The sequence below is a fragment of the Haematobia irritans genome, chromosome 5 (assembly GCF_050003625.1).
Source record: "Haematobia irritans isolate KBUSLIRL chromosome 5, ASM5000362v1, whole genome shotgun sequence".
In the NCBI taxonomy this organism is placed as follows: domain Eukaryota; kingdom Metazoa; phylum Arthropoda; class Insecta; order Diptera; family Muscidae; genus Haematobia; species Haematobia irritans.
The window spans coordinates 135,867,605-135,894,573 of record NC_134401.1 but is presented as its reverse complement, the minus strand read 5'-3'; the positions used below and the strand labels follow the sequence as shown (position 1 = coordinate 135,894,573).

General features: G+C 32.2%; 2 protein-coding genes across 3 annotated transcripts in view; one reads left to right on the top strand and one right to left on the bottom strand.

Annotated features, from left to right (window-relative positions):
- LOC142241480 (G-protein coupled receptor dmsr-1) overlaps window positions 1–26,969 on the top strand; it is a 286,137-nt gene that overhangs the window by 163,769 nt on the left and 95,399 nt on the right. The window lies entirely within an intron of this gene.
- On the bottom strand, window positions 17,305–19,178 carry LOC142241482 (uncharacterized). The gene is made up of 3 exons (XM_075313259.1): window positions 19,023–19,178; window positions 18,564–18,672; window positions 17,305–18,328 (listed from the first exon to the last, which is right to left on the bottom strand). The coding sequence occupies exons 1-3, from the start codon at window positions 19,137–19,139 to the stop codon at window positions 17,409–17,411; spliced, it is 1,146 nt and encodes a 381-aa protein (XP_075169374.1). The 5' UTR covers window positions 19,140–19,178; the 3' UTR covers window positions 17,305–17,408.

The following is a 26,969-nucleotide window of genomic DNA, read 5'->3' as shown; positions in this document are numbered from 1 at the left end:
TCTAGTAATTATGTTCTAAGTATTATACACACAAATTTTGGTAAATTTATTTCATATGTATATAATTACATATATAAAAAATATTTTTTAAAATTTTGTTGTTAATTTTTATATAAAATGTTCGCATTCATTCGTTTTATTTTTATTTGCAATTTGATAAAAATCGAATGCATGTGGTATTCATTCATTCATCCTCTAATCAAATTATGATAATGTTAGACATTTTATTTTTCTAAAAATATAAAAATATAATAAAAAAATTAACAAGGAAATAAAGTATAAATTTATATTTGCTATCAATATTTTTCTGTTGATATTCTTCTGGCGTCTTCTACCTTTGGTTTGTATAGTCACGCAAAGACAAAACAAAATATAAATCCATAAAAGTTTGTTTCATTTGTATGAAAATGTAAGCGCATGGTGTTGCCATGGACTGAAGTGAAACACCGGACTCGGTCTCGGCTATAAGAAGGAGGTCCCTTGTCATTGAGCGTAACATTGTATCAGGCAGCACTCTTTGATAAAAGTTCACAACCAGTGGTATCGTAATGGACTGCAGAGTCTAAGTGACTTAAAAAAACAAAAAAAAAACAAGTATATACAGCAGTAAGTTCGGCCGGGCTGAATCTTAAATACCCACCACCATGAATCAAATATTATAGTTTCCTTTGAAAATTTCAGGGTTTGATGACAGATATTCTCCCAAGCTGATTAGTTCAATCAGTACGCTTCCCGAAATTCAAAGATTTTACCTATGAAGACTAAATCAGATTCTTTATTTATAAGAACCATTTTTATTTGAGTTTTAGATTAATCATAAACATCTCTTGTAAGAATGCAAGAAAATTATGAAATAATGCCTTGGGAGGGAGCCACCGTGGTGCAATGGTTAGCATGCCCGTGGATTATCAGCGGTGGATTATGTTAGGTAGGTTAGGTTAAAGTGGCAGCCCGATTAAATTTCAGGCTCACTTAGACTATTCAGTCCATTGTGATACCACATTTAACTAAAAGTACCTATTACATATGGGCACTTCTAGTCTTAACCACTGAACCTTCTCTATTATTTACTTTTGTGGAACCAACCAGATTGCTCCAAAAACATTAACAAACTGCTTAAGTTAACGTTTTCCAGGTCAGCCAGTAATCTAAAGCTATATGCTCCTAAAATTCGCTTACGCCTTACACAAAAAGCAGGACACTCACACAAGAGGTGTTTAATTGATTCCTTTTCCTCCACGTCATGACAGCTTATACAATAGTCATTATACTTCGCACCTATAGTTTTTGCAAATTCGCCTATCAGGCAGCGACCCGTTATAGCAGATATTAGGAGTGCTATCTGACGCCTTGAGAACACTAGCATATCTAGTGTGCGGTTTAAGTTTAAATGGGGCCATATTTGCTTGGTGTCGTTACAACCCTTGCAATTTTCCCATCGAATATTGGCCATCATAACAGCCTTCTCACGCAGTAAGAGCTTGCAGGTGGCCAGAGGCATACCAACAGATTCTAGTTCCCCTGGAATATGTAAGGTAGTTCCTAGCCTTGCTAACACATCTGCTTCACAGTTCCCCGGTATGTTCCTATGACCAGGCACCCATATTAGGTGAATATTGTACTGCTCAGCCATCTCGTTGAGAGATTTGCGGCAGTCTATGGCCGTTTTTGAGTTAAGGAACACAGAGTCCAAGGATTTTATTGCAGGTTGACTGTCTGAGTATATATTAATATTTGTTGGAACATTACTTCTCAGCCAATTCACCACCTCTCTTATTGCCAATATTTCAGCCTGAAAAACACTACAGTGATTAGGTAATCTTTTCGCTATTCGAATTTCCAGATCTTTAGAATATACTCCGAACCCCACTTGTCCATTCAATTTGGAGCCATCAGTATAGAAATCTATATATCTTTTATTCCCGGGGTCTGTGTACACCACGCCTCACTGTTGGGAATTAGAGTTTCAAACTTTTTGTCGAAAAGTGGTTTTGCCAGGGTGTAATCCACTACGTTAGGCACATCTGGCATTACTTTGAGAACCGAACTATGACCGTACATTTTTTCCGACCACAGCGATAGCTCGCGCAACCGCACAGCCGTTGTTGCAGCTGACTGTTTGACCAAAATGTCTAAAGGCAATAGATGTAGCATGACATTAAGGGAGTCTGTTCCTGCCTTACTAAATGCGCCTGAGATACATAAGCTCGCCATACGCTGAACTTTATCTAAACAAGTCGGTTTCTGAAGTGCCGGCCACCAGACTACAACACCATATAGCATTATAGGTCTAACCACTGCCGTGTATAGCCAATGCACAATTTTTGGTCTTAGTCCCCACTTTTTCCCTATTGCCTTTTTGCACGAGTACAAAGCTACCGTGGCTTTTCTCGCCCTCTCTTCAATATTAAGCCTAAAATTCAGCTTCCTGTCCAAAATAACGCCAAGGTATTTTGCACACTCACCAAAGGGAATTTCAGTACCCCCTAAGGAAATGGGCCTAACCGTGGGAGTTTTGCGATCTTTGCAGTACATGACTATTTCTGTCTTTGCTGGATTTATACCAAGACCATTATCTTTCGCCCATTTCTCAGTCATCCGGAGAGCTCTCTGTATAATATCTCTGATTGTGGATGGGAATTTTCCCCTGACTGCTAGCGCCACATCATCTGCGTATGCCACCACTTTTATCCTTTCTTTTTCTAGAGAAACCAGAAGGTTGTTTATAGCAACATTCCAAAGAAGTGGTGATAGAACTCCTCCTTGGGGAGTGCCTCTGTTCACATACCTTTGTATGTTTGCTTGCCCTAGTGTGGCTGAAATACGTCTCTTCATTAGAAGTTCGTCTAACAGCCTAAGAATACCTGGATCAACATTCAGAGTTGTCAGTCCATTTAATATCGAGCTCAGATGGATATTATTGAACGCCCCTTCGATGTCTAGAAACGCCACGATTGTGTATTCTTTGACAGATAGTGAGTTTTCAATAAAGCTGACCAGTTCATGCAATGCGGTCTCAGTAGACCTGCCCTTCGAGTATGCATGCTGTCGTTTCGAGAGCAAACCTGAATCCACGGTAGTTCTAAAATACATGTCTATCATCCTCTCCAGGGTCTTAAGTAGGAATGAGGATAAGCTGATTGGTCGGAAATCCTTCGCACTCGAATGAGAGGCTTTTCCTGCTTTAGGTATGAAGACGACTTTTGTTTCCCTCCACTTTTCTGGAATATATGCTAAGTTTACACATTGTTTATATATCACCGTCAACCAGGGGATAATTCTTCCAGCCACTGCCTGTAACTCCGCCGGAGTAATTCCATCAGGTCCGGGGGATTTGAATGGTCCAAAGCTATTTAAAGCCCATTTTATTCTAGATTCCGACACAATTTCCTCGATAGGAAATGATCGCTGAGCCTCTGTTACACCGCCGGAACATGGTTCAACCGTCTGATTTCCAGGGAAGTGTGTGTCCAAAAGTACCTCCAACGTCTCCTCACTGGACGTTGTCCAATTTCCCTCCGATGTTTTAATGAAACCTGGAGCGGTGTTAGTGGATGCTAGTACCTTCCGTAGTCTGGAAGACTCTGACGTATTCTCAATACTGCTACAGTAATCATCCCAAGAGTTTTGTTGAGACCTTCTCAGTTCTCGTTTATATTCTCTCAGATTCATCTTGTAAGTGTCCCAATCCTCCGGAGCTCTTGTGGACTTTGCTTTGTTAAAGAGCTTCCTGCAGGATTTCCTCATATTACTTAACTCCGTAGTCCACCATGGCGGCCGATTTTTTCCCCCTGGCTTTCCTCTAGGGCATGCAGCTTTCAGTGAAATGTTGAAGGCCTTAGTAATCCGCTCCACTGCGTGTTCGATATCTTGCACAGTGCCCATATTTGTCTCCGGCACTTCCGGTATCATCAAATTGAACGATTCCCTATACCTATTCCAATCAGTTTTCCTAACATTTGGCGGAAATATGGTCTTTGAAGTACGAACAGCCAATCTGAAACTGATGTGGATTATCCCACCTCAGTAATGCTGGTGACATTTCTGAGGGTTTCAAATCTTCTCTAAGTGGTTTCACTGCAATGTGTTTCAGGGTTTCACGCCGTTCGGACTCGGCTATAAAAAGGAGGTCCCTTGTCATTGAGCTTAACATGGAATCGGTTAGCACTCAGTGATAAGAGAGAAGTTCACCAATGTGGTATCACAATGGACTGAATAGTGAGCCTGATACATTGGGCTGCCACCTAACCTAACCTAACGCCTTGATTTAAAATCTAAAATCTATAGATTTTTTACCCCCATTATTTAATTGATTACGAGAAGTAAAATCTGGAAAATCTACATTCAGTTTCAAGCAATTTTCATGATCAGTCCGCCTTCTTTACCCTCAAGAAGTGAAATCGATCTATATGGAGGCCTTACAAAATGGTCCGATAAAAAAAACTAAATACGATACACGTTTTTGTGGGTCTAATTTCCAGTATATTTACAATTTCCTTCGGTTTCTAGAACGCCAAGGAGTTAAATCGGGAGATGTGTCTTATGAGGGCTATGCCAAAAAATGTCGACGGATACGCACAAAATTCAGCACATCTAAATGTAGTTCTAGAATCTAGACCCCAAATCGGAGGGTCGGTTTATAAAGGGGGCTATATCAAACACTGAACCGATATACAATATATTCGGCACACCTATTTTTGGTCCTAAAAAATCTCTAGATTTCCACTTTCAGGCAAACTACGGTTTCTAGAAGCCCAAAAAGTGAAATTGGGAGATCGGTCTATATGGTTATCTAATATATGTACCGATAACTCACCATTTTCGGCGAAACTCTTTATGGTCCTAAAATTTCTCACTTCAGGCAATTTGAATAAAAACTACGGTTTCTACAAGCACAAGAAGTAAAATCAAGAGATCGGTCTATATGGGGGATATACCAAAACCTGGACCGATACTCACTGTGGACCAATACACGCCATTTTCGGCACACGTCCTAAAATACCTCTAGAATTACAATTTCAGGCAAATTGGATAAAAACTAGAGGAGATCGGCCTATATGGCGGCTATATCAAAACCTAGACTCACTGTGCAATGGTTAGCATGCCCGCCTTGCATATACAAGGTCGTGGGTTCGATTACTGCTTCGACCGAACACCAAAAAGTTTTTCAGCGGTGGATTGATTATCCCACCTCAGTAATGCTGGTGACATTTCTGAGGGTTTCAAAGCTTCTCTAAGTGGTTTCAATGCAATGTGGAACGCCGTTCGGAATCGGCTATAAAAAGGAGCTTAACATGGAATCGGGCAGCACTCAGTGATAAGAGAGAAGTTCACCAATGTGGTATCACAATGGACTGAATAGTCTAAGTGAGCCTGATACATCGGGCTGCCACCTAACCTAAACTAACAGTTTAAAGGTCAACTATCAAACAACAACAAAATTTTATTACTCTGGAAGATTTTATCAAAATTGTATTTACATAGAAAATTTTGTCAAAATTTTATTTCTATATAAATTTTGTGCAAATTTTATTTCTATTTAAAAAACTTGTCTATAGAAAATTTTGTGCAAATTTTATTTCTATAGAAAATCTTGTCAAAATTTTATTTCTATAGAAAATTTTGTAAAAATTTTATTTCTATAGAAAATTTTGTAAAAATTTTATTTCTATAGAAAATTTTGTCAAAATTTTATGTCTATAGAAAATTTTGTCAAAATTTTATTTCTATAGAAAATTTTTACAAAATTTTATTTCTATAGAAATTTTTGCAAAATTTTTTTATATAATAAATTTTGTCAAAGTTTTATTTCATTAGAAAATGTTTGCAAAATTTTATTCCTATAGAAAATTTTGTCAAAATTTTATTTCTGTAGAAAATTTTATTTCTATAGAAAATTTTGTCAAAATTTTATTCCTATAGAAAATTTTGTCAAAATTTTTTTTATAAAGGGTGATTTGTTAAGGGCTTGATAACTTTTTTAAAAAAAAAAACGCATAAAATTTGCAAAATCTCATCGGTTCTTTATTTGAAACGTTAGATTGGTCCATGACATTTACTTTTTGAAGATAATTTCATTTAAATGTTGACCGCGGCTGCGTCTTAGGTGGTCCATTCGGAAAGTCCAATTTTGGGCAACTTTTTCGAGCATTTCGGCCGGAATAGCCCGAATTTCTTCGGAAATGTTGTCTTCCAAAGCTGGAATAGTTGCTGGCTTATTTCTGTAGACTTTAGACTTGACGTAGCCCCACAAAAAATAGTCTAAAGGCGTCAAATCGCATGATCTTGGTGGCCAACTTACCGGTCCATTTCTTGAGATGAATTGTTCTCCGAAGTTTTCCCTCAAAATGGCCATAGAATCGCGAGCTGTGTGGCATGTAGCGCCATCTTGTTGAAACCACATGTCAACCAAGTTCAGTTCTTCCATTTTTGGCAACAAAAAGTTTGTTAGCATCGAACGATAGCGATCGCCATTCACCGTAACGTTGCGTCCAACAGCATCTTTGAAAAAATACGGTCCAATGATTCCACCAGCGTACAAACCACACCAAACAGTGCATTTTTCGGGATGCATGGGCAGTTCTTGAACGGCTTCTGGTTGCTCTTCACTCCAAATGCGGCAATTTTGCTTATTTACGTAGCCATTCAACCAGAAATGAGCCTCATCGCTGAACAAAATTTGTCGATAAAAAAGCGGATTTTCTGCCAACTTTTCTAGGGCCCATTCACTGAAAATGCGACGTTGTGGCAGATCGTAAGTCTATTCATGATGAAATGTCAAAGCATACTGAGCATCTTTCTCTTTGACACCATGTCTGAAATCCCACGTGATCTGTCAAATACTAATGCATGAAAATCCTAGCCTCAAAAGAATCACCCTTTATAAGCAATTTTGTCCCAATTTTATTTTTATAGAAAATTTTGTTAAAATTTTATTTCTATTGAAAATTTTTGCAAAATTTTATTTCTATAAAAAATTTTGTGCAAATTTTATTTCTATAGAAAATTCTGTCAAAATTTTATTTCTATAAAATTTTGTCATATTTTATTTTTATAGAACATTTTGTCAAAATTTTATTTCTATAGAAATTTTGTGCAAATTTTATTTCTATAGAAAATCTTGTCAACATTTTATTTCTATGGAAATTTTGTCAAAATTTTATTTCTATAGAAAATTTTGTCAAAATTTTATTTCTATAGAAAATTTTGTCAAAATTTTATTTCTATAGAAAATTTTGTCAACATTTTATTTCTATAGAAAATTTTGTCAAAATTTTATTTCTATAGATAATTTTGTCAAAATTTTATTTCTATAGAAAATTTTGTCAAAATTTTATTTCTATAGAAAATTTTTGCAAAATTTTATTTCTATAGAAATTTTTTGCAAAATTTTATTTCTTTAGAAAATTTTAAGTACCTCTTAGATGCAAATTCTTCCAAAACATCGAGAATTCTACCAATCTACCAAACAGCAAAAAAATCTACCATATTTGATACACCGAAAAAAAAGCGAACTGTTTTATAGGAAGAATGAACTACCTCGCACGAACATTGAACTAAATTTTACTCCACATTTTGAGATATGAAAAAGCGTTGTTAAAACCAGGAAATTTCAGTATACTCACGTTTAGTTCATAAAATTTTTGAGACATACTTAAAAAAAGTAAGATTTCATTAAGCTGTGGAAAATTTCGATAGAAATAATACAATTTAACTACAAGCAAATATTTTTTTTTCCAATAAAAATAAGTTAAATTTTGCGTTAGTTTAACTACGAAAATTTTTTTCTGTGTAGAATTCTACCAACTATGGCATAGCCCTGATAGTGACTATGAACATATTCCCCCATCTCACGTCAGTAATGTAAAAACAAAAATATTTTTTTTACCTTAACCATAATTTGCTTCTCGCAAAAAAGTCGTAAAACACGTTGGTTTTGCCTATTAAATATTGCTTGTAATGAGTATTAAATTATTGTTGTCCCCATGCCAATTGATTTCTTCTCTCGATAGAGGTTGTCTCACACCGATCGAACCTGGTGTAGAGCTGCAAAACTATCGATAGCCGCACCATTCGATATTTTCGATAGTTTCAATAAAAACAATCGATAGTATCGATACTATCGGATTTTGTGCAATAACTAATTATTCCGATTTGAAATTTTTTTCATTGAAGAAATGCATGATCATTTTTCTTGTGCGATTGAAACTCACCATTTATTGAGTTTAGATTATTAAAAACGAATAATGGTAATTATTACCCTTCTAATGCCCAAGCCCGCATTTAGGCGGGCTTCATTTTATAAGGAAGCTTTTAGTAAAACACACCTTAAGACAACATAAATGGGCAAAATAAAAACTAAACTTATTTGAAACTATTCAAGAGGCTTTGCAGCATATGCTGAATTTTACGGTATACATTTTTCTTGCTTAGTTCTTGCTTTTGTGTCGTTAACATTGAAAATTTAATCAGATGGAAAAAAATGGGGCATTAGAGGGTTAAGGTCCATTGAGAACATGTTGACATTATTTGATTTTGAACAAGTCCTTTCTGAAATGGTGGATCCAGTTTTGCAGAACATCCGTCAAGACTCCGTGGAGAAAACATAAGGCCTACGATTTTTCACCGACATTCTGATGGAAATCATAAAGTCATTTATCACAATGGACTGAATAGTATATGTGAGCCTGAAATAAATAGGGCTGTCACTTTAACCTAACGTTCTAAATTTGAGTTTTTTAATTGATGTTAACTTGAGCTCCCAGTGTTTAATGTATGGAAAAAAATATTTACTATAAAATAAGAGGAGAGGCAATTTATTTAATGCAAAGTCGTCGAATACAGGAAAATGTTTTTAAAAGAATAAATAAAAGACATTAAAATAAATCGGAATTGTTCATTATACCCTCTACCATAGGATGGGGGTATATTAACTTTGCCATTCCGTTTGTAACACATCGAAATATTGCTCTAAGACCCCATAAAGTATAAATATTCTGGGTCGTGGTGAAATTCTGAGAAGAAAGAAACTATAGACTTGAAACTTGGCACAAGTAGTGGTTATTGATGTAGGTCGGATGGTATTGCAAATGGGCCATATCGGTCCACTTTTACGTATTTAATTAGTACATGGTGTTAGTATACGGTCTCTAACAACCATGCAAAAATTGGTCCACATCGGTCCATAATTATATATAGCCCCCATATAAACCGATCACCAGATTTGACCTCCGGAGCCTCTTGGAAGAGCAAAATTCATCTGATTCAGTTGAAATTTGGTACGTGATGTTAGTATATGGTATCCAACAACTATGCAGGAATTGGTTCATATCAGTCCATAATTATATATAGCCCCCATATAAACCGATTCCCAGATTTTACATCCGGTGCCTTTTGGAGAAGCAAAATTCATCCGATCTGGTTGAAATTTGGTACAACCATGCCAAAAGCGGTCCATATCAGTCCATAATCATATATAGCCCCCATATAAACCGATCCCGAGATTTGGTTTTGGAGCCTCTTGGAGGAGCAAATTTCATCCGAGTCAGTTGAAATTTGGTACATTGTGCTAGTATATGGCCGTTAACAACCATGCCTAACTAGGTCCATATCGGTCTATAGTTATATATAGCCCTCGGATAAATCGAACCCCAATCACACAAAAATTGGTTCATATCAAGTTCAAAATTGTATATAGCCCCCATATAAGTGACCCCCATATTTCAATTCTGTCTCTCTACGTGCCGTGCAAAAGTCCATATCGATTCGTAATTATTTGTAGACTTACCTAATATATACCACGTATAGACTAACTCACAATTTAGAAAACGATGTTAAGAAGTTTTAAGATACCACAACCAAAGTAATTCGATTGTGGATGACAGTCTTTCTACGCAATCCATGGTGGAGGGTACATAAGATTCGGCCTGGCCGAACTTACGGCCGTATATACTTGTTTTTGGTTTATTTTTACCTACATTAGTAAAGGGTGATTCTTTTGAGGTTAGGATTTTCATGCATTAGTATTTGACAGATCACGTGGGATTTCAGACATGGTGTCAAAGAGAAAGATGCTCAGTATGCTTTGACATTTCATCATGAATAGACTTACTAACGAGCAACGCTTGCAAATCATTGAATTTTATTACCAAAATCAGTGTTCGGTTCGAAATGTGTTTCGCGCTTTACGTCCGATTTATGGTCTACATAATCGACCAAGTGAGCAAACAATTAATGCGATTGTGACCAAGTTTCGCACTCAGTTTACTTTATTGGACATTAAACCAACCACACGAATGCGTACAGTGCGTACAGAAGAGAATATTGCGTCTGTTTCTGAGAGTGTTGCTGAAGACCGTGAAATGTCGATTCGTCGCCGTTCGCAGCAATTGGGTTTGTGTTATTCGACCACATGGAAGATTTTACGCAAAGATCTTGGTGTAAACCCGTATAAAATACAGCTCGTGCAAGAACTGAAGCCGAACGATCTGCCACAACGTCGAATTTTCAGTGAATGGGCCCTAGAAAAGTTGGCAGAAAATCCGCTTTTTTATCGACAAATTTTGTTCAGCGATGAGGCTCATTTCTGGTTGAATGGCTACGTAAATAAGCAAAATTGCCGCATTTGGAGTGAAGAGCAACCAGAAGCCGTTCAAGAACTGCCCATGCATCCCGAAAAATGCACTGTTTGGTGTGGTTTGTACGCTGGTGGAATCATTGGACCGTATTTTTTCAAAGATGCTGTTGGACGCAACGTTACGGTGAATGGCGATCGCTATCGTTCGATGCTAACAAACTTTTTGTTGCCAAAAATGGAAGAACTGAACTTGGTTGACATGTGGTTTCAACAAGATGGCGCTACATGCCACACAGCTCGCGATTCTATGGCCATTTTGAGGGAAAACTTCGGAGAACAATTCATCTCAAGAAATGGACCGGTAAGTTGGCCACCAAGATCATGCGATTTGACGCCTTTAGACTATTTTTTGTGGGGCTACGTCAAGTCTAAAGTCTACGGAAATAAGCCAGCAACTATTCCAGCTTTGGAAGACAACATTTCCGAAGAAATTCGGGCTATTCCGGCCGAAATGCTCGAAAAAGTTGCCCAAAATTGGACTTTCCGAATGGACCACCTAAGACGCAGCCGCGGTCAACATTTAAATGAAATTATCTTCAAAAAGTAAATGTCATGGACCAATCTAACGTTTCAAATAAAGAACCGATGAGATTTTGCAAATTTTAGGCGTTTTTTTTTTTTAAAGTTATCAAGCTCTTAACAAATCACCCTTTACAAAGCATCGCCGGCAATTTGTAGTGATCTAGGGTTCTTCGACAGTATCGCTATCGGAAAATAAATATCGATAGTACCGTAAAAATAATACTATCGATAGTGCTATCGATAGTTTTGCAGCTCTAACGTGGTGTCTGCTTGCCACCCCGTTTGGACTTTACGATAAGAAAGAGGATTGTTATTATTGATCTCAGATCAATTTCCCTTTCCATTTGAATGGTTCTATTAATTCGCTATTTTGTACAATAACCTTAACAAGGTGATAGCTTTGCTAATAACCATCACGAAAATGTCTTGATATGACATATACACATACACATAAATAATCTGATGTCTGATGGTACACATGGTGATTTCCACAGGTCATAGATATCACCTATTAGTATGCAATATGGAGATTATGGATGTACGAGTATATACATACATCCCTTAGGGGATTCCAGAAATAAAAGCTTGTGTTAAGTGAACTATACAAAGTACCCCGGAGTATTCCTTTCAAATTGATGTATTATACCAAAGGCAAACGAAAGATGGATTATTAATTCCCCGTAGCTCGCGTTTCATATGACACTTAATCATTCAAGTGTGACGGAGCAAGGAGTAGATTTTAAGGTTTTGACATCTTTGTTTTACATCCCATTGCAGTAACTAAGAAATACAACCTGTTTCAATTTCCGTTTCCTTCCACCATATTTAGTATGGTTGCCATGGATGTTAATACCAATACAAGGTACTTCGACAATAACTCTTCATTTGGTATGCGAGAAAGGATATATGGGGAATGCCAACTAAGACATGATGTTCACTTTTCCTCTCTCTTTTCTTCGTAATTTTTCCTGCATATTTGTGGCTTTGTACCTGAACACTTTATACACAAATGTCCTCAAGGGAAAGACTTAGGCACCCATATACTTTGTCAATTTTATTGAAAACAGCTGCGAACATCTGCGTCTCGGGATGATGCAAATGACATTGATGTTTTGTGTTTGATGAGATGTTTCCGCAACGCAAATACATTGTCTATGGACTACCATTCATTTGAATCTGTCTCTGACATTTGTGTGTAGGTGGAAAATGTGAATCGATAAGGTAAATGGATAGAGAAACAATTACATATACCACGAACGAAAAATGATATGCGATGAAAAATGATTTTCTATTAGAGCACCAGATGCTATTGATAAAGAAAATTGAAAAACAAAAACCTCATTGACATCGAGAATTCCAAAAATTTTGCAAAAATTCTCCATACAAATTATATTATAGAAATAAAGTTTTCCGAAAAATTTCTATAGAAATACAATTTTGTAAAAATTTTCTATAAAAATAAAATTTTGTAAAAATTATCTATAGAAATAAAATTTTTTGAAAAATATCCATAGAAATAATATTTTCAGGAAAATTTTCTATAGAAATTAAATTTTCAGGAAAGTGTTCTTTAGAAATAAAATTCTGCAATAATTTTCTATAGAAATAAAATTTTCCGAACATTTCCTATAGAGAAAAATTTCTGTAAAAATAAAGTCTTGAGAAAATTTTTATAGAAATAAAATCTTGAGAAAATTTTCTATAAAAATAAAATCTTGAGAAAATTTTTCTATAGTAATAAAATTATCAGATCATTTTCTATAGCAATAAAATTTTCTGGAAAATTTTCTATAGAAATAAAATTTTGACAAAATATTCTATAAAAATAAAATTAGGCCGATAACCTCTAGTTGCTAGTGCCCGTATAAATAAGTTTATTGTAATTGGAATTATAATAAATTAATATTATAAATAATTGACAAAATTTTTTATTGAAATAAAATTTTCAGAAAATTTTCTATAAAAATAAACTTTTACGAAATTTTCTATACAAGTAAAATTTTTAGAAAAATTTCTATAGAAATAAAATTTTCAGAAAAATTGTCTATAGAAATAAAATTGTCAGAAAAAATTTCTTTAGAAATAAGATTTTGACAAAATTTTCTTTAGAAATAAAATGTTGACAAACTATAGCAATAAAATTATCAGATAATTTTCTATAGCAATAAAATTTTGACAAAATATTCTATAAAAATAAAATTAGGGCGATAACCTCTAGTTGCTAGTGCCCGTATAAATAAGTTTATTGTAATTGGAATTATAATAAATTCATATTATAAATAAATGACAAAAATTTTTATTGAAATAAAATTTTCAGAAAATTTTCTATAAAAATAAACTTTTACGAAATTTTCTATACAACTAAAATTTTTAGTAAAATTTCTATAGAAATAAAAATTTCAGAAAAATTTTCTATAGAAATAAAATTGTCAGAAAAATTTTCTTTAGAAATAAGATTTTGACAAAATTTTCTTTAGAAATAAAATTTTGACAAAATTTGCTAGGAACTAAAATTTTGACAAAATTTTCTTTAGAAATAAAATATTGACAAAATTTTCTATGGAAATAAAATTTTCAGAAAATTTTCTATGGAAATAAAATTTTCTATAAACATAAAATTTTCAGAAAAATTTTCTGTCGAAATAAAATTTTCTATCGAATTAAATTCTTCAGAAAATTTTCTATAGAAATAAAAGTTTGATAATATTTTCTATAGAAATAACATTTTGAGAAAATTTTCGATAGAAATGAAATTCTTACAAACTTTTCTATAGAAATAAAATTTTTAATAGAAATAAAATTTTCTACATGAATATATTTTCAGGAAAAATTTCTATAGAAGTAAATTTTTTAGATTTTTTTATAGAAAAAAAAATTAGGAAAATTTCCGATAGAAATAAAATTTGCAGGAAAATTTTCTATAGAAATAAAATTTTCTATAGAAATAAAAATTCATTCGTTTTGTTCTTTAAGCATTGTTGTTGTTTTTTGATTTCAGCTTATAACCATGCATTGACTAAACTACAAGTGTAACTTAACCAACAGAGGAAAATAATGTTTGTCTGATTTATTTGGGCAAAGCCCTATAGACTGTAAGATGGTTGGATGGACGCACGTTTCGGAATTGCCACATTCCCCATCAGCATCCTCTACTTGCATCAAGACTATCAACCAATTATCAGAATAAATTCAGGCAGTTCATTAAACCCAACAATGAACCACACTTGAACCTTCCGAAGAAAGGTTTTGCATGATAGCCGACTTATGCCGAAATAAATTCGTACAAACATATCTCTTTTCCTATGCCACTGTCAAATCATCGATTTGAGTGCAGTTGGCTGGGTTTATTTTGAGGGCGCTTCCTCTTTTTTTCATTCGTTTTGTTTTGTTATTGTTGGTTTTGTTCTTTAAGCATTGTTATTGTTTTTTGATTTCAGCTTAAAACCATGCATTGACTAAACTACATGTGTAGCTTAACCAACAGAGGAAAAGAATGTTTGTCATTCTTTTCCTCTGTCAAGAATGTTAAGGTACACTTGTAGTTTAGTCAATGAATGGTTTTAAGCTGAAATCAAAAAACAACAACAACAAAAATTCCAGAAATTTTTCTATAGAACTAAATTTTTTAGAAAATTTGCTATACACATAAAACTTTCAGGGAAATTTTCTGTAGAAATAAAATTTTGCCAAAATTATCTTTAGAAATAAAATTTTGTCAAAAATTTCTTTAGAAATAAAATGTTGACAAAATTTTCTATAGAAATAACATTTTGACAAAATATTCTATAAAAATAAAATTAGGCCGATAACCTCTAGTTGCTAGTGCCCGTCTAAATAAGTTTATTATAATTAGAATTGTAATAAATTAAGTAATAAATAAATAATTTGTTATAGAAATAAAACTTTTTATAGAAATAAAATTTTCTATAGAAATAAAATTGCCAGGAAAATTTTCTTTAGAAATAATACTTTGGCAAAATTTTCTTTAGAAATACATTTTTGACCAAATTTTCTTTAGATATAAAATGTTGACAAAATTTTCTAATGAAATAAACTTTTGACAAAATTTTCTAGGAACTAAAATTTTGACAAAATTTTCTATAGAAATAAAATATTGACAAAATTTTGTATGCGAATAAAATTTTAAGAAAATTTTCTATAGAAATAAAATTTTCAGAAAAATTTTCTGTGGAAATACAATTTTTTATCGAATTAAATTTTTCAGAAAATTTTCTATAGAAATGAAATTTTCCGAAAATTGTTTGTAGAAATAACATTTTGACAAAATTTTCTATAGAAATAAAATTTTGAGAACATTTTCTATTGAAATAAAATTTTCAGGAAAATTTTCTATAAAAATAAAATTTTCAGGAAAATTTTCTATAAAAATAAAATTTTGACAAAATTTTCTATAGAAATAAAATTTCGAACAAATTTTCTATAGAAATAAAATTTCGAAAAGAAATAAAATTTTTAACTAAATTTTCTATAGAAATAAAATTTTTCTATAGAAATAAAATTTTGACAAAATTTTCTATAGTTCCTATAAAAATAAAATTTGACACAATTTGCTATAGAATTAAAATTTTGAGAAAATCTTCTATAGAAATAAATTTTTTGACAAAATTTCCAATAAAAATAAAATTTGACACATTTTTCTGTAGAAATAAAATTTTGAGAAAATTTTTAGGAAAATTTCCGATAGAAATAAAATTTTCAGGAAAATTTTCTTTAGAATTAAGATTTTGACAAAATTTTCTTTAGAAATAAGATTTTGACAAAATTTTCTTTAGAACTAAAATTTTGACAAAATTTTCTATAAAAATAAAATTTTGACAAAATTTTCTATAGAAATACAATATTGACAAAATTTTGTATAGAAATAAAATATTGACAAAATTTTGTATGGAAATAAAATTTTCAGAAAATTTTCTGTAGAAATAAAATTTTCAGGAAAATTTTCTGTGGAAATACAATTTTTTATCGAATTAAATTTTTCAGAAAATTTTCTATAGAAATGAAATTTTCCGAAAATTTTCTGTAGAAATAACATTTTGACAAAATTTTCTATAGAAATAAAATTTTGAGAAAATTTTCTATTGAAATAAAATTTTGAAAAAATTTTCTATAGAAATAAAATTTCGAACCAATTTGCTATAGAAATAAAATTTCGAAAAGAAATAAAATCTTTAACAAAATTTTCTATAGAAATAAAATTTGGCAAAATTTTCTATAGTTCCTATAAAAATAAAATTAGACACAATTTGCTATAGAATCAAAATTTTGAGAAAATCTTCTATAGAAATAAAATTTTTGACAAAATTTCCAATAAAAATAAAATTTGACACATTTTTCTGTAGAAATAAAATTTTGAGGAAATTTTCCATAGAAATAAAATTTTTAGGAAAATTTCCGATAGAAATTCAATTTTCAGGAAAATTTTCTTTAGAATTAAGACTTTGACAAAATTTTCTTTAGAAATAAGATTTTGACAAAATTTTCTTGAGAAATAAAATTTTGATACAATTTTCTATAGAAATAAAATTTTGACAAAATTTTCTATAGAAGTACAATATTGACAAAATTTTGTATAGAAATAAAATATTGACAAACTTGTGTATGGAAATAACATTTTCTATAGAAATAAAATTTTTAGAAAATTTTCTATAGAAATAAAATTTTTTGTAATTTTTCTACAGAAATAAAATTTTTAGGAAAATTTTCTATAGAAATAAAATTTTCTATCGAATTAAATTTTTCAGAAAATTTTCTATAGAAATAACATTTTGTCAAAATTTTTATAGAAATAACATTTTGTCAAAATTTTTATAGAAATAACATTTTGTCAAAATTTTTATAGAAATAAAATTTTGAGAAAATCTTCTATAGAAATAAAATTTTCTATAGAAATGAAGTTTTGACAAAATTTCCTATAAAAATAAAATTTGACACAATTTTCAATAGAAATAAAATATTGAGAAAATTTTCTATAGAAATAACATTTTTAGTAAAATTTCCGATAGAAATAAAATGTTCAGGAAAATTTTCTATAGAAATAAACATTTTTGGAAAAATGTCTATAGAAATAAAGTTTTCAGAACAACATTTAAATTTGACGTAGGTTAGTATGTAAAGTTGATTCATAATTTTGGTATAAAATTCTAAAATTTTTAATTTTGTTTCTTTTGTACATAATTAATTTTAATATGAAAGGTAATCTATTATATTCCCAATTATATGGGCTTCCACTTTAATTGAGTATACGATTTATTAATAGTTCATTGGTTTTCTTGAGAGTATATAGCTCTTCAGATTTAGCTTTTAGAAGAGCTGATTTTATAGCACAAGATGTGGCATTATAGGTATCTTTGGGTTCGGACAAGCGGTTAACTGTTGTTTGATTGATGTGGTTATTTAAAGTCGAAATTTGCTCTTCCAGAAGGGCATTCATGGATATATCGGCCATCTTTAATTTATTCAATTCGTCATGCAATTCATTTATTTGGTTCTCTTTGTCGTGCAAAAGGGTTTTGGTTTGATCCAACTCTTCCTGAATTTGGGCCAATTGAATGGCTTGTTCTTCTCGTGTGTTTTGCAATGCCTTTTGATCTTCGAGGAAACTGATTAGCGAGATATTAATGTTCTTTAGTTCTTCAAGCATTGTTCCATAATCATTACTTTCCAAAATGATTTTTGTTCTAGCCAATTCCTCTTTCATTTCATCCCATTGTGGTTTTTGATCATCTCGAGATTTTTCCAATTCCAAAATTTTTTGCTGAGCATTTTTTAGATTCATTTCGAGTTTTTCACATTTCGATTCTGTATGAGTTTCTTTAACTACTTCTTCGGAATTAATTCTCATTAGTGACATTCTCATTTCATTCTCAGTTTGGAAATTTGAATTTCCGGTACATTCTTTGTGGAAAAATGTGGCACGAATATTTTCCAATTCATCCTTAGGTTCTTCACAGATAAACAAATTCAAGTCATCACAGTTGAAGCTAAACCATTCCTTGGAAAACATTTCAACACAATTTGCTCCTAATAATGGACTCGGTTCATCTTTATCCCAATTGGTATATGTAAACGTTTTGTTTGTTGCTATCCATTGAAAAGATCCATCATTCGTAAAGCTATGACCACCAATCCATAGAAATTTGTTGTTTAACCCTTAGGAGGAAATAAAAACGAAAAACGAGTAAATCGGATAATAGTACTTTACTGGGAAATGAAATTTTCATTAGAAAACATTTTTTTTTCTCATTTTTATTATAATTATTTGCTCAAGGACAACTAAAACCTAAAAATATTCATATTTCTCTTATTTATTGTTAAAGAAAATCCCTGGAAAATCTCATTTCGAAGTAAATAATTTATTTGGACTTATTTGTAAATATATATCTACCTATGGACTTTAACAGTTTATACAGCTGTTGAGATTTTTCCTGTGAATCCAAGGTAATTAAGCTCATATTACGTTGAGAACATTCACATAGGGCCTGAAACCAAGTGAACTGAAAATGAAAAGAAGTGAAATTAAGAAATGTTAAAAAAAACGTATAAAGTCGGAATATACGCCATATAGTTCGGACAGGCAGAATGATAAGTGTTCCCAATCACACAGAAAAAAATATTTCCAATCAAAAAGTTTATTGAAGTTGAAAACATAATCAGTTATAAACAAACTTTCGTTTGTCTAAAATCTTGTTCCAAGGGAAAATATTTTTTCTTTGTGTGTATTCTCACAGAAATATTTCTTCTTTTTCGGGCTATCGATTCTTATCGATCAGCCAAAAAGAAATGAAAAATGTAATAGGAGACCACGTCTATGGATCAGAATCACTTAAATGAAATATTCTTATACCTTATCGTCGCCACTTTCTATAAAAACGGACCTTCCACCTTCGATCTTGTAATAATCACCAGCTGTTACGACGTTGGCCAGCATAGTTAGCGAGCAAATTAATGCGATTTGTTTCATTGTTCTTACTCGATTGGATGCTGTAAACAATGTGAGACACCTGAGATAATAAAAAATATTCACTCGTTCATAAATAAAAAAAATTTCATAAATGTCAGTAAAAAGCAAAAAGAAAAGGGCGGAGGAATCAATCACGGATAATCTTATCTACCGGCCCAATGAAAATACAACAAAAATTCGAATAAAGCTTATCACTAACGCTTTATACAAATAATTATCTAGGGTCATTATTGAGTTGATTCCTATAAGCAAAGAGTATGATGGACAAACATTAAAGACTCACTTTTGCATTAAAACATCTGTCATCATAAGTTAGAATTAACTAATTTTGAAGAAAACATCTGTCACAATAAGTTGAATTGAACTAATTATGAAGAAAATTGAACTTCGTATAGCGCCAATGACATTTCGATTTGTTTGAACGATGTGATTTTCGTAGAAATTAGGAAGAATGCTTCTACGAGGGCGGTTCGGAAACTTCTTAGCCTATCAATGAAAGGGAATAGTTAGTTTTTCAAAAATATTTTTATTTTTCAATATAATCTCCTGAAACTTCAATACACTTAGTCCAACGCTTTTCTAGCAATTCTATGCGTTGATTAAAATAGTTTTCCTCAAGGTCTTCAAAATAGTGGTTTACAACTGTAATTGCATCTTCATTTGAGGTAAAACGCTAGGAATTTTTTTAGATTTGGGAACAAGTAAAAGTCACTGAGAGCTAAATCAGGAGAATATGGGGGGGTGGTCAAGCAACTCGTACTTTAAATCGTTGATTTTAGCCATTGTTAAAACCAGGGCTGTGGAGTCGAGCCAATTTTGCTCGACTCCGACTCCAGCATTTTTCATCAGCTCGACACCGACTCCGGAGTCGACTCCGGGTAATATAACTAAATCTCATTTTAATACCACTAATTTGTAGTTCTATTGTGGGGGTACCGAAAGCGGATCGATATAAAGTATCGTATTTATTTATGTGTGCAAAAAAGAGGTTTTAATTTCACATTAGATGCCAATTGAACTCTACACGCAAAAAAATAATTCTTTCCCCCCAAACGAAATTTTAGACAAACAAAGTTCGTTTCTCATTTGCTTTTTGCTGTAAGGAAGTGTATTTGGAAGAAAAGTATATACTTTTTGTGATAAAAGTTTATTCTTTTCCAGGATGTAAAAACAATTTCATAAAGACTAACTCAAAAAAAAAAACTTTGTTTTCTTGCTAATTGTATTTTCCCTCACATCTTTCTCACATCCACGAGGTTTTTTAGTTCTTAACACCTTTTTCTGTAATACCAACGATGTTGAAGAAATTATACGATTTTATAAATTTAAAAATTTTTTTTACCTTTTGCTGGACGGAGAATCGAACCGCGGACCATGCACTTTGTAAGCAAACACACTAACCACTGAGCTACGTACCTGTTATGGTCATCAATAGATAATTATCCATATAAGTTATATTTATATAGCATAGCTTGCGGCGCCCACGAACCGAATAAACAAAGTTTATTTAACAGAAACAAACATTTAGTTTGGCACCGTGGAGCAGTGGTTGCTACGTCCGACTTGCATGCCAAGGATCGTGGGTTCGATCCCTGCTTCGACCAAAGTTTTTTTTTACATATATTCCAGATATGTTCGGAAGATTCCGAAAAAATGTTGAACATTACATTGTACTATATTAAATTTTGAACTGTAAAATGTGTATTATTAAAGACCTAAAGTCAGAAAAGAACAGTGTTTGATATAAACGAAATGGACTGTGTTGTTGTTTCAAAAATAACTTTTTTTATTGAAAAAATAAACAATTTGTAACAAACGAATTTTTTGGTGATAAAAGTTTAAAATTTTCGAAGCAATTCAAAAACTCTAACAAAAGAAAAACGTTTTCGGTACACGTTTTCCAAACGTTTTTTTTCTTTGCGTGTATATTTCAAATTTAGGGCAATGTGTAATAAATAAAATAATGATATAAATACCCATCATAATATGAGAAGATTCCAATGTATTTGTGGACCAAAATTATTGTTACTATCTCAAATCCTTTATGCATATGCATGAATTTGAATCTGAATCGATTTAGACAAAATTGTATATACTTCTACAAAATCTATGTACTTAAAATTTAAATTTAACGTTATGGGACGTAACACAATTTTAACAAAAAATAAAAATGCAAGGAAAGTCTAAAGTCGGGCGGGCCGATTATAATATACTCTGCACAATTTTGTATTTAGATCTACATTTTGATAAAATCTCAAATCAGACTTCTACAAAATCTCGGCCAATATTTGGGAAATATTTATAATTGTTTAGACAATTTCGCAAAAATGCAACTCGCCATATTTTTGATCCATTGTAATCGGCGATAGAAATCAATATTTTCGATATTTGGTTGCCTGAGACAATAAGTGGCTATTTTGCAAGCTTTGGTGTATCTACGAATAAGTCATTACATATTAGGTGATTATATGCTTTAAATGCACTACTTATTTTATGGCCGAAAGTATGCCTGGGGAGAAGTACTTTCCTTCTAGGACATGCGTATGTAAATGTAATCCGAAGCGATGCCAATTAATAAGTGGTTATTAATTTTTAAATAGGCTTACCTACAAGATTACCGGGTAATGATAGTTTTTGCTGGGTTTGAGTCATTTCTACAAGTTTTCGACTTAGCAGTGAGTATCTGTGAGCATACAATTTTGGAAAAATTTTTGTCTAGTTAATAAAATTTTGCAAAATTTTCTACAGAAACAAAATTTTGACTAAATTTTTTATAGAAATAAAAGTTTGAAAAAATTTTCAATAGAAATACAATTAAAAAAAAAAAATTGTGTAGCAAACAAAATTTTGCAACATTTTCTATAGAAATAAAATTTTGCAAAATATTCTATAGAAACAAAATGTTGACTAAATTTTCTATAAAAATAAAATTTTGACTAAATTTTATATAGAAAAAAAATATTTCTATAGTAATAACATTTTGAATACATTTTTTATAGCAGTGAGTATCAGTGACCATCAGTAAGAAAAAAAATTTTGAGAAAATTTGCTATAGAAATAAAATTTGACAATTTTTTCTTATCGAAATAAAATTTTTAAAAAATTATCAATAAAAATACAATTTTAGAAAAATTTTTGTATAGTAAATAAAATTCTGCAAAATATTCTACAGAAACAAAATTTTGACTAAACTGTCTATAGAAATAAAATTTTGACAAAATTATCTATAGAAATAAAATTTTGACGAAATTTTCTAATAAAAAAATCTATTACTATAAAATTTTGGCAAAATTTTCTATAGAAATAAAATTTTGACGAAATTTTCTAATAAAAAATTCTATTACTATAACATTTTGGCAAAATTTTCTATAGAAATAAAAATTTGACTTAAATTTTTATAGAAATAAAATTATCAATAGAAATAAAATTTTGAAAAAATTTTTGTGTAACAAACAAAATTTTGCAAAATTTTCTATAGAAATAAAATTTTGCAAAATATTCTATAGAAACAAAATTTTGACTCAATTTTCTATAGAAATAAAATTTTGACTAAATTTTCTATAGAAAAAAAAAATATTTCTATAGTAATAAAATCTTGAATACATTTTTATAGAAATAAAATTTTGACAAAATTTGCTATAGAAATAAAATTTTGACAAAACTTTTTATAGAAATAACATTTTGACAAAATTTTCTATAAAAAACAACTTTGAAAAAAATTTCTGTCAATATTCCACATATGTATATGGCCTTAAAATAAAATTAAAAAAAAATAATAATTTCGATTGTTCGAAATATTTCAAATGAATTGATATGGACATTAAAATGGATCGATCCAGCCCATCTGCTAGTCTAACATTCTAGGAAACATAAAAAGATAGCCGTAATTGGAAGTTGATTTTCATTTACAATCATGCTATACATTGATCGAATTAACGCAATGGAAACTAATTTGCGTAAAAACTTGCTTAGTTACAAAAATGTTTTAAAAAATTTGGTTTAGCCGGAGTCGGAGTCGACTCCGACTCCAGCAAAATCTTCAGACTCCGACTCCGACTCCGGCTCCACAGCCCTGGTTAAAACACTCTTGTGCGCTGGTGCGTTGTCTTGATGATTTTTTTTTTGTAAGCCAGGACGTTTTTCTCGAATTTGTACATTTAATTGATCCAAAAGGTTGCAATAGTACTCTGAATTTATTGTTTTACCCTTTTGCAGATAGTCAATCAATAAAATACCTTTGAAGTCCCAAAAAAAACGTCTTCTTTCTTCTTTGGGGCACTTCCTCTTAAAACGATCCAAACAAGCTTGAGAATGGGTTTCTGATCGACTTCTGATCTTATGCGTTTTTGATCGACTGTTATCAAATGCGGCACCCATCTTGCAGAAAGCTTTTTCATCTGTAGTTCTTCATGCAAAATTAAATGGACTCGATCATTTGAGATGCCCATGATATTAGCAATTTCACGCACTTTTATTCGTCGATCATTTAATACCATATTATGCACTTTGGCTACCATTTCTGTTGTTGTTGCTGTTTTTGAACGTTCACTACGTGGTTCATCTTCAATGCTTGTACGACCACGTTTAAATTCAGCATCCCTATTTTTTACTGTTGCATATGAAGGAGCACTTTCTCCTTACACATTCACCGTATCGTTATGAATTTTTTGTCCCGATAAACCTTTTTTATGTAAATATTTAATGACAGCACGCATTTCTAATTTTTCCATTGCAAAAAAAATTGCGGATGCGTCTTTTTTGAACACCTGTTTCTATATGAAGGAGTTACCAGCTCGAGACAAAATTTAACATGTGTTCTTAACAGAGATGGAAGTTTCCAAAACACTTAACGTTTTTCTGTTTATACCGCGCTTTTTGTGCTAGGCTAAGAAGTTTCCGAACTGCCCTCGTATATTCTAATACACGAGTAAGATTTTTGTTTAAAGTAAAGGGGGGTTAAAATTTCAAGGGCCGATGTTGATTTTGAATAAAACACAAACTATTTAGGAAATTATTGTAATTTTATTTTATTATGATATATTGGTATTACTCAATTATGTATGGAACAAAATATCGGCCAAATGGGCGCCGCGACCTCGGTGGCACACCTTCATCCGATGGTCCATATTTTCGATGACGCTGAGGCATAATGGAGGTTCTATGCCGTTAATGGGGGGCCAATTGACATCGCCATTACGTAAGATAACACGGCCATTGAATTTGTTGCACAAAAGAGCCATTGTTTCGTTAGCTGTGTGGCAAGTGGCACACATATCGTCCACATCCATATCTTCCAATGCGGGCCATAAAAAGTTCGTTATCATCTCACGATAGCGAACACCATTCACAGTAACTGCCTGACCGACCTCATTTTGGAAAAAATACGGCCCGATGATGACGCCAGCCCATAAACCGCACCAAACAGTCTCTTTGTGGGTGCATTGGGTTTTCGACAATCACTCTTGGATTCTCATTAGCCCAAATGCGGCAATTCTGTTTATTGACGAATCCACTGAGGTGAAAATGTGCCTCATCACTGAAGATGAAGGTGCACGATATGCATTTTGATTTAAACGCCCATTTTCATAATAAGTCTGGATAACTTTAACACGTTGTTGGATTGTGTATCTCTCCATGGTTCAAATTGAGTAAGTCTGAAATAGAGAAATGTCAAATAAAATTCGGAAAAAAACTTGGCGTTTAGGTGCGGTTCACATTCAACATCGGCCCTTACAATTTAAATTTACATTAAAAATACAAAAAATCTCTGATTTACTTGAGATTTACAGAGAACACGGCGTGAAGTTATGAATTTATTACGGGATACCTGATTTTTTTAATATTTGGACGGAAAGGGGGCCTCCCCTTGCCCGACTTTTTGAAAGTTTCAACAAAATTTTCCGATTTGCTTGAAATTTTCAGGGAAGCTTGAAGGGGACGTCTAGGCAAAGAACAGCTACTTTATTTTTCGATATTTGGTCGAGCAGGGGGCCCCCTTTGTCCGACTTTTTTTAAAGTACAGTGAAAAAACTAAAAATTTAAATTTTACGGAGAACTTGGGGGAGATTATGAAATTTATATGAGGTATATGTTTTTTTAATATTTGGTCGGGGAAAAATAAAAGGGCACAGGGAGACATATTTTCTTCTCAAGTACATACAATGAAACAATTAAACTTTTACAATTTACTTAAAATTTACAGAGAATGTGGGGTGGGTTATATTATTATAATGGATATCTGATTTTGTGATGCTGTTTAAAAATTGGGCTTATAATTTACTTTAGATTTTCTGGGACGTCTACACAATATACGCTACACCATATTGGGACGGGAAGGGAGACCTCCTCTAAAACTGAAAAAAACTAGAATTCTCAAGTACTTTTACTTTTTCCGATTTATTGGACGGTATGTTGAGCAGAAGTATACTTCATCTTGACAAACCACGCTTGAAATTCACAGGAAATGTAGAAGATTGTCCAACGATACAGAATAATTAAAAAACAAAACATGTAAGGAAAGTCTAAAGTCGTCAAATGTGTTGGGTGCTATTTATAAAGGTTTGTCCCAAATACATTCATTTAAATATCACTCGATCTGGGCAGAATTCGATAGACTTCCCCAAAATCTATAGACTCAAAATGTAAGTCGGCTAATGCACTAGGGTGGAACACAATGTTAGTAAAAAACAAGTATATACAGAACTAAGTTCGGCCTGGCCGAATCTTAAATACCCACCAACATGAACCAAATATTAGGGTTTCCTTTGAAAGTTCAGGAGGGCTTGAGGACACTTCCCGAAGATAAATTTAAAGATTTCACCTATGAGGACTATATCAGATTCTGGATTTATAAGAACCATTTTTGTTTGAGTTTTAGGGGAATCATTAACATCTTTTGTAAGTGTGCAAGAATATTATAAAATAACGTCTTGATTTGAAATCTTAAATCTGGAAATTTTACATTGAGTTTCAAGCAATTTTCATGATCAGTGCGAAGTGAAGTCGGTCTATATGGAGGCATTACCAAAGGGACCGATAAAAACTTAATCCGATACACGTTTTTGTGACCCTAAAATACCAGAATATTTACAATTTCAGGCAAATCAGATAAAAACTATGGTTTCTAGAAACCCAAGGAGTTAAATCGGGAGATCGTTCTTATGGGGGCTATACTTCTTTTTGACCCGAAAATACCTCTAGATTTCCAATTTCAGGCAAATAGGATAAAAACTTCGGATTCTAGAAGCCCAAGAAGTAAAATCGGGAAATCGGTCTATATAGGGGATATACCAAAATATGGACCGATACTCACCATTTCCGGCACACCTCTTTATGGTCCTAAAATACCTCTAGATTTCCAATTTCAGACAAATTGGATAAAAACTACGGTTTCTATAAGCCCAAGACCCCAAATCGGGAGGTCGTTTTATATGCGGACCATACCAAAACATGGACCGATACTCACAATTTTTGGCACACATATTTTTGGTCCTACAATACCTCTAGATTTCCAATTTCAGGTAAATTGAATAAAAACTGCGGTTTCTATAAGCCCAAGAAGTAAAATCGGGAGATCGGTCTATATGGGGGCTATACCAAAACATGGACCGATACTCACCATTTTTGGCACACCTCTTTATGGTCATAAAATACCTTAAGATTTCAAATTTCAGGCAAATTGGATAAAAACTACGATTTCTATAAGCCCAAGACCCCAAATCGGGAGGTCGGTTTATATGGGGACTATATCAAAACCTGGACCGATATTCGAACTTGACCTGCCTGCAGACAAAAGACGAGTTTGTGCAAAATTTCAGCACGATTGCTTCA